The following is a 15891-nucleotide window of genomic DNA, read 5'->3' as shown; positions in this document are numbered from 1 at the left end:
TGGGTGTTTACACACCCCTCCTGCCCAACTGTCAGCTGCTGGCAGCCAGCCCTCGGTTTGAAGAGGAGGCTCAGAGAAGTGAATGCTTCCTGACGTCTGCAGTTGAGGGCATCACCGGGTGGAACAGTCTGCCAACAACCCAGAACAGCAGAGTCCTCCACAGCTGGAATCAGGCAAGCCTCCTGGGGCCTGAGCAGGGTAAACTGCTCTGAAACTCAGTAAATGTGTCTTTGACCCTCAGACCCCGCCCCACCCCTTTAGCCCCTGTCCCGCCCAGCACCTGCTCGAGTCCCACCCTATCATTCCGCCCGTCCCCTGGACTCCATTTCCGGCCCCTGGAGGAGCCTCGGTGGCCCCTGCAGGTTTGTTGACCCAGTTTGCCCACCTGCACCCCCTCCTGAACGAAGTTCCCTGGGGCCCTACTGGCGAGCACCGAGGTGGACATACGCTGCCCCCCTCCCGGTTTGGTCAGACATTTGGTCTCCGGGTCCTGGGAGGTGACAGAAGAGAGACAGGGGCCGGCCGGGGGAGGTGCTCCAGGCCTCCCCCAACTCTGAGGGTGGTGTGCGTGGGGTGACCTCTGACTGCCTCGAGCTGTCCCGAATTAGCCAGGCATGAGCTCCAGGGCCGTTCCACGGCTGCGCACACTCCAGCGACACCTGGGCTCCCTGGAGGTAGGGGGCCAGGCAGGGACCGGGGTTTCTGTCCCCTCATCTGTCTGGGGCTAAGGTCCGGTGACCCATGAGCCAGGGTACAGAGAGCTGTGTTCTGGGAGAACAAGGAGACCAGGTTTGTCCATCCATGTCAGCACTGACCAGCAGCAAAGAGCGGTGGAAGGGAGGCCTGTGTGCCAGAGGTACCATTCAGTGACTGGGTGGAGGGGATGGGGGCCCAGTGGGGGCGGATGGGGGACAGGTCAGCTGGTTTATGAACTGTATTTCAGCGTGCTAACACCGCAGCTTCGCATGCTGATCATTAATTCCAGTCCCCCCTCCCCCAAAGGGACACTTAGGGACTCTGCCCGGCTGGGGCTGTATATTCTAAGGCTGGTGTGGACACCACTTGGGCCCACTCGCTCATCCCTGCCCCCGTCTCGTGACTCAGGACAGAGGCAAGGAGCCAGTCAGCAGCCCGCTGACCACACACGTGCTGGACACTGCCTCAGGACTCCCCGCCCAGGGCCTCTGCCTCTGGCTCTCCAGGCTGGAGGACAATGGCCAGCAATGGATGGAACTGAGGAAAAGGTAGGAGGGAGGGCTGGGGCAGGACTTGGGTGCAGACCACCTCCCCTAAGCCAGGGCCAGCCCTGAGTTCTGGCTGGTACAAGCAGCAAGGCGAAGGATCCCAGCCAGGCAAGGAGGGCGGCACTGAGGGCTGACGGCTGAGCTGCCCACTGTCTCATGGTCCCCTGCTGCCTCCGGAGCCTGTTTCATCAGGTGTGTAGTCCCTGCTGGCACAGCATCACACCCCTGAGGGCTGGGTTGCTTAAGGCCTGCGGTGGAACCTAAAAGGCCTCACTGTCACCATGTTTAACAGGCAGCTCACTGAGCACTTCATTTCTCTTCCTTTTATTCTCCCTACACCCTGTGGGCGGGCACCATAATTACCCCTATTACAGATGGGGAGACTGAGGCAGGAAGAGCCAAGGTAAAAGCTGGATCCCACACCATGCCCGGCCCCTATCCCTTGCCCAGGCCTTGCTGGGGAGGCCCAGCCCAGGCTTGGGTTGGCATCATGGCACTTGGGTGGGCCCTGTGAGCGGGTCCCCAGACCCTTGATCTTGAAGGACACAGGCTCCTATGGTGGTGGAAGTCGGGGGCTGGGCCCCAAAAGTTCAGGGCCTGAGGGTGTGGAGCTCATACCCTCCCTGTTCAGCCCCTCACAAAAGCGGGGTCCAAGTCACATCTGAGGGTTAGCTGTGGTCTTGGAAGAACACATAGAGTCCTATGGGGGTCATATGGACCCATCCCAACCCCCCATAAACTGCTGGTACATGCCGCTCTTTCTAAGCGCAGTGCTGACCCTTGGAAGCAGAGCTGGTGGGAACCAGGTGAGGTTCGAGCAAAGCCAGCCCTCGGAGCCCTCCACTGGGACGCTCACTGCGGCTGGAAATAGGAGGCCATGTGGATGGGGGTCCGGATAGAGTTCCTGACCCAGACCGCCATGGACACTATTAACTAAAAAATAAAGGTTATAAAGCAATATGAGAAGTATGATCCATTTTATGTTTAAGTTTGTAAATAATACTTATGCATGAGAATATCAGGCCAAACGTAAAGTGATTACTGCTCATGGTTCTACCCCTTCTCCTGTGGTTTCCTAAAAAGACAGTGCAGCGGGGTCCCTTGGCTGCCCCAGGCCCTAGCATCATCCCGAGCCAGGCTGCAGGGGCATCTGAGGCTGCAGAGTGTGCAGACCCAGAGAGCCAGACAGAGGTGGCACCTCATCCCCTCCCGCCCACCCCACCCCAGCTACACTGACCCCGACAGCCGCTGTCCTGGGCTCCTGCTGCCTGGCCAGATGAAAGCGAGCACCTACAAACTGTTCTTCAACACTGAGGGCTACTGGTAGAAAAGGGGGCAGGAGAGCTTCTACCCGTATGTGGAGGTGAGGGCCTCAGGCTGGCCGGAGGGTGGAAGCCTGTGGTTCACAGTGAACCTGGTGAAGTCCTGCAGTGGCCAGAGCCCCTACCACTCTCCCAGGGTGGTGACAGTCATGGACTTTACCTGGCTTGGGCCCCCAGAAGGAAGGTGGCCCTGCCTTGTCCCTGGGTCAGGCTGTGGGGACAGGGCCGAGGCTGATGCAGCCCCCGTGGACAGAGGTGTTCACCAAGCCCATCCAACTCACTGCGCCTGACCGTACTGCCTCCCACTAAACCTGGCCCTGTTCAGGGTGCATCACTTGGGGAACCCGGCAGGCCCAGGGCCCCTCAAGCCAAGCTCCTTCTCTGGGGAGTACTCAGTCCAATCCCCAGCCCTCACCAGGTTTCCAGTTCTCCACTATCAGGCTCTAGCTAGCCCAGGGGCTCCTGTTCCCCTTGATCCAGCCCCTGGACAACAGTCTGTGCTGCTGGAGTCTCCCAGGCAGCGTTGGGACCAGGGTACTGGTGAGCTGCATGCGGGCCCCTCACTGTCTTCTGGCACTTCCTCGGCCCTCACAGGTAGTTTTCACCATCACCAATGAGACCCACAAGTTCCACGTCCCCCTGCTGATGAGCCCCTGGTCCTACACCATGTACCGTGGGAGTTGACCGCCAGCTGGCCTCAAGCACCGATCCCATCACCATGGCCCCTAACCCAGTCCCATCCCTCCACAGTGGGTTCCACGCTCATCATGGGGCCTCAGGCCCCACTTTCTGTGAGGGGTTCTGGCCCCTCATTTCCCAGTGGCAGCTGCGACTTGGGGATCAATAAATTCGGTGCTGGCATCTGCACGGCTGCTGCAGTCACTGGGCAGAGCTCAGCTGGTGCTGCCCGCCCGAGGTGGGAGGGCGTGTGGATGGGCAGCAGGGGAGGGAACCGAAGGGCAACGGCCCTGAAAGTGCTCCTCCCACAGCAGGTGACCGGACACGCTGCACACGTGAAAAGCCTTCATTTGCAGATCAGACAAACCTAAGAAATGAAGGCCTGCTGTCCTGGGTGTGTAAAAGAGGGTGCCACCCAGCCAGAAGTCCAGGGCAGGGGCTACATTGTCCAGGGGGATCCCAAAGGCCAGGACCTTTGCTTTGTAGAAGGTCACTGTGGGCCTGTGTGGACAGAGAAGTGTCAGGGAGGGGCAGGGAACCCAGCAAGCCTGACCCTCACTCAGGCCCACCCAGACCTGAGGAGGATGTGGGGGGCCGGGGAACCGCCAAGCTAAGCTTTAACAGCTTCTCACTCTAGGCCAGACCTGCCCCTAAACTCAGGATCACAGTGGGGGATGCTGCCGTCATCCTTGTGTCACAGACGTGGAGACTGAGGATTCCTGAAAAGCTGAGGAAAGTTGGAGTGCAGGAGAAGTCACATGAACTGTGTGGTTTCACACTGGGGGGGACATGCCTGGTAACATGCGGGATCACTTGGAGGTCCCTGTCGGGCAAACACCAGCAGCCAAAGCTGTGGGCTCAGGTATGGAGGCTGCGGGAACCGAGTCTGCACTGATTGGTGAATCGCTCCAGGCCCTGCTCTGGGCTCCTCCACACCAGCTCCAGTGGTCTCCCTTCACAGGAGGGCCCTGACCTCACACCCCTAGGCCCTAATCTCGCCCCTGCCCCCAAGGCTCTAATCTCGAGCCTGCCCTCCTTCCCACCCCTTCGCTTTGCCTTTGTGCCAAGTAGCCAATGGCTGGGAGGATGGCAGGTTGGACCCAGGGGTAGGCGCCTAGGAGGGGTGCTCCCACGTGGGGAGGGCCATACTGTAACCCCCACAGTGGAGTGGGAAGGGATCGGGTTCCTTCTGTTCCAAGTGTCAGTGGCCTCCTCCCTACCCAGGGATGGCCATGATTCAGCTGTGGGTGTGGGTGTTTATGGAGTGGGGGATGGCAGAGAGAATGGGCTCCCCACCACCCCAGGGCAGGTGTCTAAGGTCCTTTGAAATGTTCAAGTGACAGCAGCAGGTTTAGAAACTTTTACTTCAGTTTCCTAAATCTCTACCTGAGCGCAGATTTTTATTTTCAGAGAAGAAATTGACATAAAAGGAAAGAAAACACCCGCACCAAGGTTTGGCACACCATCTGTACCAACACCTACCACTGACGACCAGAGAGCTGCAGCAGCTTGAGCCAAGTGGGCCTTCAGACCTTCCTCCGCGTGAGAGCAAATCCCAGAGTCAGAGAACTCCTGGGTTGGACTGGTTGTTTCCCACAGAAGATACTACTGGTGGAGAGGCCTGGTGGGGCCCAAAGTCCAACCCTTTCTCTGATCACCAGCCTGCTCTCTTGTCAGGCAGAGGGGGGAAATTCTTCCTAATTACTTAGGCTGCAGTGGCTCCTTTTCTAATTTTCACTTCTTCATGTGCGATTGTAGCAGTTCTGAGAGATGGCTCTCCTAAGCACTGGGCCACTGGAATTTGAGCCTGAGTCTACCTTTACTAGGTCTACCCTTTGTTACCTGTTCCTTGGGACAGGTCACACCTCTCAGAGTCTTTGTTTTGTGACTTTTAAAATTCCCCATTTTTAGAGCTCAGAACATTCATTGCTTCCTAGTGAGCACGAAATAGGTGTTAACCAGAAAGACCTCTGCTGAGGCCTTTGCTCTGCTTCCTGACAGGCTGTAAGGTTGCCCCTCACANTGACAGGCTGTAAGGTTGCCCCTCACAAGGACTGTGTTTGTCATTTGTAAATTAGAGCTCATTATATCCACCTGCTAGGGCTTTTGTTAAGTTAATGAGATTATGTATATAAAAAGCTTACCACAATGTCTGCTACAGAACAAATCCTCAATAAGTGTTTTTCATTGTTTTGATGATGATGGCTATGAGTCAGCTGTTTATCTCATTTTAAATATGGTTAGGAAACTCACATGACTGGACTTATTAAGAATAAAGTGAGGGCTGCCCAAGTGGCTCAGTCAATTAAGAGCTTACTTACTCACGAGTGTGAGCTCTGAGCAACAGGGTCACTGGTTCCACTCACACATGGGCCAGTGACACTGCGCTGGAGCTGAGCTGCTGCTGAGCTGCCACCAGGTGGCAGGATGGCTCAGCTGGTGAGAGCACATGCTCCTAACAACAAGACTGCCTATTCGAGATGGTGGACTATGCCCTCCCTCAACTAAGACTGAACTTGGCACCTTGAGCTGAGCTGCCACCCGGATGGCTCAGTGGATAGTGCGTGTGCTCTTAACAACCATGCTGCTGGTTCGACTCCTGCATAGGATGGTGGCTACGCCCAATTGCAACTAAAACTGAACTCAGCACCTTGAGCTGAGCACGTGACTGGACTTGGGGCCGAGCTTGCTGTGCCCTACACAACTAAGATTGAAGAACAACAACTTGGCTGTTCCCCTTCCCCAATTCCCCAACACTGTTCCCCTCCCCCAATTCCCCAATAAAATCTTTAAAAATAAAAGAATAAAGTGAAACTTCTATAAGGTACTTGAGACTTTTTGGTATTCAACAAAACTATTTATACTCATGTTTTTCAATCTATTAAACAGATAATTTACCAGATAATGGAATTGGGATAGAAAGATACTGACAAAATCCTCTACATAAATTGTTCTCAGTGCTCGACTGGTAGCTTAACTTTGAGCCTAATTTCCTTCTTGACATCACCTCAGGAGACTTGTTCAGAGCAGGAAAAAATGCTTACAGATCCAGTGATCCAAATACGCAACACCTAGGAGGTTATTCTAAGGAACAAAGAAAGAGACGCATGCGCACTATGAGAATATTCATTGCAGAAAAACAGTTCAAGTCAAGGCACATTTAACAACAGGAAGGCTACCAAATGCATGACGTACCCATTGGACAGCATTTATGCAACCATTTATAATGCACTTACATAAAATATTTATGCAGCAGGAAATAATCATGATGTAAGTGGAATATGAAAAATAGCACAAAAACAGTAAAAATCTTGGATGCATTTCTAGAAACACAACACCTACCAAGACTAAATCACAAAGTAATAGAAAATCTGAGTAAGTAACCAAAAATCAAATTAAGTAGTATATATATATGAACAGCTGATTTTGGACTTGCCAGCCTCCTTAGTCCCATAATCCCGCTCATTAACATACATCTCTTTCTGTATATCTTCATATCCTATTGGTCTGTTTCTCTGGAAAACTGACAAGAATATAGTGGGTGAAGGAATGGGAGCATGGATAGAAAATAGATTGGGATGGCTAAGTCTGCAGAGGCTGGCAATTGCTTGGATATGGAAGGAAAGAGGAAGAAAATACCTTGGCGGTCCAGGATGTGACAGGGAGAATGGGATGGACTCACATTGGAAAGTCAGGATGAAGCACTGGATACAGGGAGAAGAGAATAACTCAGTTGGGGACCTCTGTAGGTTAGGTTTCACTGGTCCATTTGAATGAAAACAGCCAAGAACAAGGGGTTAGTGATGGACATGAAGTTGATTGAGGATTTCTGAGCAGGTGATACAATACAGAAGTCAGATGAATAGAAGCAACATCGGAAACCATGGCACTAAAAGATCAAGCAGCTAAAAGGGCTTTTTAAAAAGGAGAGAGAGAGAGAGAGTTAAATCAAGATCCATATGGCCTCCTGTGCCTGTTGGTGTTGGGCAGGGGGACCTGGATCCAGAACTGTAGCCTGGGGGAGGGGACAGCTCAGGGGAGCTTCATTCGTGCAGCATCCAGGAAGGAGAGCGTTTCAGGGAGAAGCAGTGATCAACCGCGACGACCACTACAGACATGAGGACAAGCAGCCTCTGGGAGGTCTGCCTCGGAGTGGTTTCCCCTGAGTGACAGGTACAGACGATGACTCACACTGAATCAACTAAGAGAATAGCTGGTGAAATAGTGGAAGATGTCATAGTAGGATCATTTCCAAAGAGGGAAATCTGATGGTGGGAGACAACAGCAGGATAATCAGCTGAACAGATGGCCAAAACAAGATGCTACATTGGTGAGTGAGAGGTGAACATACTGCACACACAAGGGAAGAACCAGTGCTGAATAGACTGGGAAGGGAAGATGACGGATGGGCTGAACTACTTGTGGAGGGAGGGGAGGTAAGAGCCAAACTGAAACAAGTATTCATCCCAATGAGAAAATGGTGGAATAAAGTATGAGTTTAGTTTATCTTCTAACAAAAGAAAACAAACCATCAAACAATCCCCTCCCCCACCACATGCAGTCATTCCTATCGGGGTACTGCTAACAGACTCCATGCCAATAAATTCAAGGTAGGGCACTTAAAAAAGATAATGAGTTTAGTTTAAGATGAGAAATACATTTAACTGAATTAAAAATTACAGTACCTTTTGCTGCATAACAATGAATCAGGTTGTTTTCTAAATGTAGTAATTAAGTCAATGAAGCAAAAAATAACACCTCAAAACTTAATTAAAATCCAACTTTTGTAACCTCACTAATTTAAGTTACAACGAATTCAAATGCGAAATCACAGTTGATAGCCTATCTTACCACCTACTGAAGTCCCAATAACTGTCCAAGGATCTTACAAAATTCTTCCAGGCAAAATATCGAATTTCCAGGAGGTATCCTTGTCTTTTTGCATTCTTTATTATTTACAAAAAGTGAACCTTGAGTATAACATATTTATGTATCATTTACTAAATTTCTTTCCCTTTTTAATTGAAGTTGATATTGGTGATGATATGGGCATTTCAAGTGTGTGGAGAAACAAGCTGGAGTGTAACCTTTGTAGTAAAGCTGCCCACAAACTTGCAGCATTAAATAATAGAATTTACATGTGACACACAAACATGTGTTATTCCCAATATGAACAGTAGATGGCAGCAGATGATTACATTCATAGGGGCTATACAAACAGGTGTTATTCCTACACCTCACACGAGATGGCAGCAGAGAAAAGCGTTTTCTTACTCTGCATTAAATTGAGAATCCAGGCCTCTGGGACTAGGCTCAATTTGAAATAAATCCTGTTTAGGACCTTCACAGGCCTCATCTCACCTACTGCTCCCGTTTTCCACATGAGGAACAAACAGTTATTGTATCCATTTCAGAGGTATTTAAATGGAAAACTGATTCTAACACAGTTCTGAGTCCAGAACCAAGGCTGAAAGTGGCCCACATGGGCCAGCAGAGCTTGCTCACACGGGATCCTGGACAGACTGATCCAAATAGTCCTGCAGCATTGGGTGGAACGTTCGTCATTCTATTTTAAGAAAATCTGCACATAACCTATGGTCCAGCTTGCCATGCACTCACCCAGGCTGACTTTGGGGTGGGACTTCGGCAGGCAGCTGGGGACACGTTGGGAGGGAGGAGGTGGCCTGAACCTTCACAGGAGGACAAGCAGCACCAGATCCCTAGGACAACGACTTCCCCAGTTTTGTGCCCTGCCTGTGCTCGGGCCTTTTAACATCTATCTGTTCTTCCTCAGCCCACAGCACGGCTCTGCTTCTGCCCATATTCCCTACCTCTGAGGTCACAACTAACAAGAGGTTCCTGGCAGCTCAGAGTGGAGTCTGGGGAGGCACTTTCCTGACGGGGCATGCCTGAGCCCCAGACAGACGCAGAGCTGATTCTGTCCCCATCCAAGTACCTAGCACAGATTTGAAGACTCTTTACTTAAATTAATGGTGCTCTCCTTTCTCAAATAACTGCAGATGGATGTGCTAATGTTTGAGCTCTTAATTCAGTTCCATTCATGTATATGTATAGCCATGCATCACATAATAATGTTTCTGTCAATGAGAGATTGTATATATGACCTGGTCCCATAAGACTATAATGCAGGAAAAAAATTTCTGTCACCTAGAGACATCATAGGTGTCATAATGTAGCACAATGCATCACTCACGTGCTCACGGTGATGCTAGTATAAATACTGCAGTGCTGCCTGTCATCTAAAACAGCAACAGGTATAGTTATGTACAGTACATAATACTTGATAACAATTGACCATGTTCATAGTTATTGTATTGATTTCAATCTTATTGTTTTTTTTGTGTTATTTGTGCCTATATTCACTTTAGTTAAGACATACTTGTTCTAAAGGTCCGATAAATATATACAGTGAATGCCCACTAATGTGAGATATAAGTAATCCCACTCAGCATGGTAATTTTGATTTTAAAGTAGAATTTGTTGTAGGAATCTTATTCATCACACTGTAGTTACATGAATGTCAGATATAATGCTGTGTACAATTGAAACAATACAGACCAATTAAGAATGTATCTAATTTTAAAATGTACATACTTGAAGTTAGCCATGTGGACAGATGCATGCAGCAGGAATAGGTGTTGTGGGAGATTTGAAGTTCCCATTTGGATTCATATTGCCTCATCCCTCCATTATAGTAAATCGTATTCAGAAAATTATATAGATATTTCACACACATCTAAATACACAAGGGTAAATCATGACCTTCTTCACGTACAGTGCTGTCTGTGATACTTCCAAGAAAACAGTCAATAGTGAACCAAATGTAGGGAGTAGGAAGCATTAGTTATTCTATTAGTTATTAGTTATTAGTTATTCATACTTGGAAAATGTTGAACTGTTGACATCAATATATGTGAAGATAATGTCTCCTTTCACTATGTTTTCTTGGCTACTGTCATGTGCTTAGTCTGGGAGTGTTTAAATGGTGGTTTCACCTCACTGTGTTAACTGATATACACTTCAATAAGTGGAAACTTTTTTTTTTACTTTATTGGGGAACAGTGTGTTTTTCTCAGGACCCATCAGCTCCAAGTCAAGGCATTATCCTTCAATCTTAGTTCAGAAGGGCACAGCTCAGCTCTAAGTCACTGTTTTCAATCTAGTTGTGGGGGTCGCAGCCCACCATCCCATGTGGTAGTCGAACTGGCAACCTTTTGTTCAGAGCAAGCACTCTGACCAACTGAGCCATTCGGCTGCCCATCGGCAGCTCAGCTCAAGGTGCTGTGTTCAATCTAGTTGTGGGGGACATGGCCAACCATCCCATGTGGGAGTCAAACCAGCAACCTTCTTGTAAAAGCACGCACTCTAACCAGCTGAGACATTTGGCCGCCCACTGGCAGCTCAGCTCAGGTTGTAGTCTTCAATCTAGTTTCAGAGGGCTCAGCTCACTGGCCCATGTGGGAATCGTACCAGCAACCCTGTTTCTCAGAGCTCACGCTCTAGCCAAATGAGCCTCCTGGCCGACCTACGTGGAAACTTTTTTTCTTTCTTTTTAAAATATTTTTATTGGGGAATTTGGAGATGGGAACAGCACTGGGGAATTGGGGAAAGGGGAACAGACAAGTTGCTGTCCTTTTTGTTCTTCCGTGTAGTTGTGGAGGACGTTGCTTCACTGGCCCAAGTTAGCACCATCATTGCGCTCTTCCCGGGAGAGGCAGATCAGTCGGCGGCGTCTGGACAGCCGCTCACTGTGGCTGCTGGCTACACACAGTAGCCCATGGCAATACACCGCGGCAGGGGCTGCAGCCTATGCCATTGCCGACGACTCACTGCAGCCCATCTCCAGGTTGAGCTGTTGTTCAGCACCTTAGCTGTAGAGGGCAGTGTCACTGGCCCTCATATGTGGGATCTGAACCAGGGCCCTCTGGCATCCCAAGCCAGCTATTAACCAATGCGCCACTCGGCCGGCCCTGGAAACTTTTTAATGACAAATTTTATTCTCACAGTAAAAATAAAACGTGTATCATCTACACCTTTAAGTAAAAAGGTAGAAAAAGTGCACCTGAATTTTAATGTTTTACTTTCAGCATTCTGTAGTTTCTAGCACCGTTGAAAAGCATGGAACTGATAAAACTTATGTTGTATTTAACAAAGCAGGCACTAGTTTGAGCTCATATCTGTGAGAATGTCCAAACCAGAAGAAATGTCACTCTTTCCTTCTGGACATTTTGAGAAAGTAGACCAAAATGATAAATTATTCAAGATTCCTGTTAAGGGCAGGCCAAGTGGCACAGTGGTTAAGAACTGGCTTGGGATGCCAGAGGGCCCTGGTTCAGATCCTACATATGAGGGCCAGTGACACTTCCCTCTACAGCTAAAATGCTGAACAACAGCTCAAACTGGAGCTGGGCTGCCGTGAGTCACCGGCGACGGCGTAGGCTGCAGCCCTTGTGGCAGTGGGTTGCCATGGGCTACCGTGTGTAGCCAGCAGCCAGCAGCCAGCGTGAGCGGCCAGCAGCTGCCGTGAGTGGCCGTCCAGAAGCCGGTGACTGATCTGCCTCGCCCGGGAAGAGCATAATGATGGCGCCAACTTGGGCCAGTGAAGCAATGTCCTCCACAACTAGAGTGAAGAACAAAATGACAGCAACTTGTCTGTTCCCCTTCCCCCTATTCCCCAGCACTGTTCCCAACCCCCCAATTCCCCAATAAAAATCTTAAAAAATAAAAGATTCCTGTTAAGCTGTGGAGTTTTTCTGTGTTCCTGTCTAGAGAACAAACCAAATAAAAAGTCACTAACACTATAAACTTGCAATATACTTGCTTACGCAAGCAGCAGCCTCCTTCATCTCCTTTCTACTCTGTCTTGATTGCATCATTTTACTCGTGCTGTATTTAATCTCATGCTGTTTCATACAGTAATATTTTGTTAAGTTATGCTAACTGTTTAAGGGTTCAGCGGTTTACAGGTGTAGGGTTGGGGGTAGGGTGTTAGGGGTAAGGGTCAAGGCTGGAGATTAGGTAAATGGTCCTGGTCAGACACTGGTGTCCAGCTATAGGTGAATGGTCTCTCTAAGTGGTCTGCATATGGGATCCATGGTTCAGCCTGGTATCTGCTTGCATCTGAACACATGGGTCCACTGTCTGTGCTCCACTCTTAAGTCCTGTTCTGTCATCCAGGGACAGTTCTGTGGTCGGTCTCCAAAGCCTGAAGCCTAAAGTTGACTCCATAATCTGGCTCTGCATCTGGTGTCTGGGGTGAGGGGTCTGGTCATGTCTAGCCTCAGTTCTGGGGTTGATGTCTGGCATACGGGTCCAGCACTGGTTCCAGGGTTTGGTGTCTCGAATCTAGCACCCATGATCCAACATCCCATGTCAGGCTCTGGCAGCTGGTGTCTGCCATCCATGATCTGGGTTTCTGCTTTGGGATTGTGGCTCAGCTTGGGGTCTGGGTTCTGCTGCAGGGCCCCAGTCCTAGGGTCTGTGGTCTGGCTCTGCGTCCAAGGTAGGATTGGGCAGTCCAGGTTCCAGGATGCACAGTCTTTTCCCGGGGACTTGCGTGTGGCTCTGGCATCAGGTGTCTGTCAATTGATGGTCATTGGCTCTAATGCAACACCAACAGGAACCAACAAGTTCGAGTGTGGTGACATGAAAAATTGATTCAGTACAAACAGCTCAATTGTGACACAGCATGGCTGTGAGGACAGCACTGATGGGGAGCAACTCAATAGTTTTACAACTCAATTATGAGCATCAGGACCCTTGAGTGAAGTAACTCTGGGGCGAGGCCCCTCTGGCTAGGCAGCTCTGGTCTGTGTTGTTGCACGAGCACCACTCTGGTCTGGTCTTGTCTCCTCTGCTCTGCCAGAGAGACATCTTCCACAAGCTGTTCAGTGTTGGAGACAGGTGGAATGCTGCAAATGTCTCCCTGAAGTGAAGTTTGCATGAGAAAATGCTTTGTGGAAATGGCTATTAGTTTCCTTTAAAAAATTTGAGTAGAGTTAGCCAGCCAGAGCCCTTAGGTGTCTTCTTTGCCAGAGCTTCCACTTGTGTTATCTGGCATGTGAAGGGTGAGGAGAAACCCGGATGCAAGTTTTTCATCCCAGGTTCATCCAGCATGTGAGGAGCAGAGGGGGTGCCTAGGCAAATAGGCAAAGTGATAGCTGGTGGAAAATCGGAATTCTGTCTTTTGCCAGGATGTGAAGGGCATAGGTGTTCCTCGCGCAAGGAACAAGGAACCTTGAGATGACGTCTCCATTTTGGCTGCAGGAAGCATACGAGGGCAGAGGGAATGCCTGGGGGGAAAGGCTAGGATACATGTGTATTAATGTTTACTATGCCAGCTCCAGCTAGCCTGTGAGAGGCACATGGGGCACCTGGGGTAAGGGGACTGGTGAAACTTGGAGATAATATCTCCATCCCAGCTTCAACCAGTGCGTGAGGAACAGATAATGTGCATTGGGTAATGGTTGTGTGTGTCAGCTGTCTGGAGTTCTGAGTCCTTTCTAAAGGCTGGTTACATGTGAATGCCCCCTCCAAATCAGTTTCGCGTGTATACTTCCTCCGTTCCCAATTTAAGTGAGCACTTCCTATGGGACCAGTTTCCCAGATAATGAATCAGCAGAGGGCGTGAGTCTACTATGAGAGCAAGGGGCCAGAGCCTCTTTTCAGAAGTGGAGGTCAGCATTGCTGGAGAAGGCGGCGTGGCAGCCTCGCTCTAGATTGCAGGGGTGCATGACAACCGGGGACCAGCCCCACACGAAAGCCAGGACCCAGAGCCTCCCAAGGGTACAGGGAGTAGGCACTTTGCTTGAGAGGCGGGGTCCAGTAACACAGTACAGTCAAGGGCAACAGACTCTAGTGGAAAAAGGGAGCAATCACCCTGTGAGGGATGAAAGGCAGCCCCTGGTGCAGAGGTCCGAGGTCCGAGAGGCAGCCTCTTTTTTAGGGGTCAGGGGGCCATGAGGCAGCCCCTTTTGCAGGTGCCACTAGGCCTTGGGGCCCGCTTCTCGCAGCAGGGGCGGGGGTGCCGAGCGCAGTGCCTGGTGCGGAGTCTGGGTTTTGTGAAGTCCTGCCTCGCGCCTGTGCTGCTGGAGCCTCAGGCCGCCCCCTCACCAGTGGGCACAGTGCAGGACCTCAGTGCAGGGGGTGGGTTCAGAGACTCGCGAGGAAGGCTGGGGCGGAGAGGCTCTAGCAAGAAGAAGGGCCAGCCGTCCCTCCACCCAGAGCCGGGAGCCAGATCATCAGGCAAGAGCTGGGCGCCAACCCCTCGCGAGCGGGAGCGAGGCTCTAGCACAACAGCCACAGCCGAGGACATGGCTGGACTACGAGGGAGTTGGTCAGAGTGTGTAGCCCGAGACTAGGGGGCCAGGCTCGCCCGAAAGCCAAGGGTAAGAGCCGCTATAATGGCTTTTCGTGTACTGAGGTGGTGGCTGTTCTGAGAGAACTTGTCTTACCTCAGTATCTGTCCTGCACTTCCTGTAGCTCAGGGACAACCTGGGACATTCTTCTGAACATGCTTTACCTCAGGATCTCCCCAGGAGCTGTGGCAAAGGGATGAAAAGGTAAGGAGAAGCTCCCTGTGCGCCAACTCTGCTCAGGGGTGGGGGAGGGGAGGGGCATCCGTTACACAGAATCCTGCAGACAAAGGGCTTGGTTTGGAAAAACGTGGGTTTTTCTTTGTGGTGGAAGATAGTGTTCACTGCTGTGGTTTTGCTTGTGACTGTCCAGTGTTCCCAACACCATTTAGGTGGGTTGGATCTGAGGCTCCATTCTGCTCCACTGGTCTGTGTGTTTGGCTTAATGTGAATACCAAGCTTTTTGGCTTACTATAAGTTGGTTTTTGGTTGAGTGATCTGGAGAACTGGAATTAAAAATCCCACTGTCTACCACATTCCAGGTCATGTACCCAAGGCACAGTGGCTACTAATACAATGTTCCCTCACTGCCTCTTACTAACATGCAGAGTGCTGAACGGCCAACTGGCTTCACCTCTTTGGGTGAACTGTGTCTGCATAGGGTTTGGCTTCTATAATGAACTTGGATGTCTTCTCTCCTTTTCTTGTGTGGCATTGATGTGGTTGCTTAGAATTGTAATTGACTTTCCAGGAATTTCAAAAGCCCCCAAAACTCTGAATAGCAGAACAGATACTCTTTCTGGGCACTCAGATTCTGCAGGTGTCCTCACTTTCCCACAGAAGTCATTTTACACCCAGTACTTCAGTGTGTTTCATATAATACCAGTGTGCTTTCCCAGGGAAACAACACACATCCCACAAGTGAGAACAACATTATGGCTTCCACATTACGATCCAATCCATGGTTCCTCTTCGGCTTTCACAACCTGTTCCATTCTGATCTGACTTCATTTTTCTGAAACTGTTACTGAGACGTTCCCTCTTTTTCACAGCCTTCTATTAAAAGCATAGAGATGAGTCCTGTCTTGGATGACTTTCATGCCTGGGTTCTTTCACTTATGATGTTTTTGATGTTCATTCAACTTACCGTTTAAACAACTTCAAGTATACTTTTCTATGGCATTAACAGCATTTACGTTGTTGTACAGATATCATCAACGCCATCCATATTCACATGTTTTTCCCTCAATTGAAACATCCGTAAATCACTAA

The 15891-nt window shown here is 49.9% G+C and overlaps 1 protein-coding gene across 1 annotated transcript; it reads left to right on the top strand.

The window, feature by feature from the left end:
• Positions 1-614: 614 nt before the first annotated feature.
• LOC109378401 (5-hydroxyisourate hydrolase-like) lies at positions 615-3250 on the top strand. Its single transcript, XM_019634797.1, is given in 4 exon segments — positions 615-674; positions 1105-1244; positions 2472-2607; positions 3161-3250. Coding segments are annotated over 4 exon segments (426 nt in total).
• Positions 3251-15891: the final 12641 nt, after the last annotated feature.

The sequence above is a fragment of the Hipposideros armiger genome, unplaced genomic scaffold (genome assembly GCF_001890085.2).
Source record: "Hipposideros armiger isolate ML-2016 unplaced genomic scaffold, ASM189008v1 scaffold_1948, whole genome shotgun sequence".
Taxonomy (NCBI): Eukaryota; Metazoa; Chordata; class Mammalia; order Chiroptera; family Hipposideridae; genus Hipposideros; species Hipposideros armiger.
Note: the sequence above shows the minus strand (reverse complement) of the source record. Positions and strands in the feature narration are given on the sequence as shown.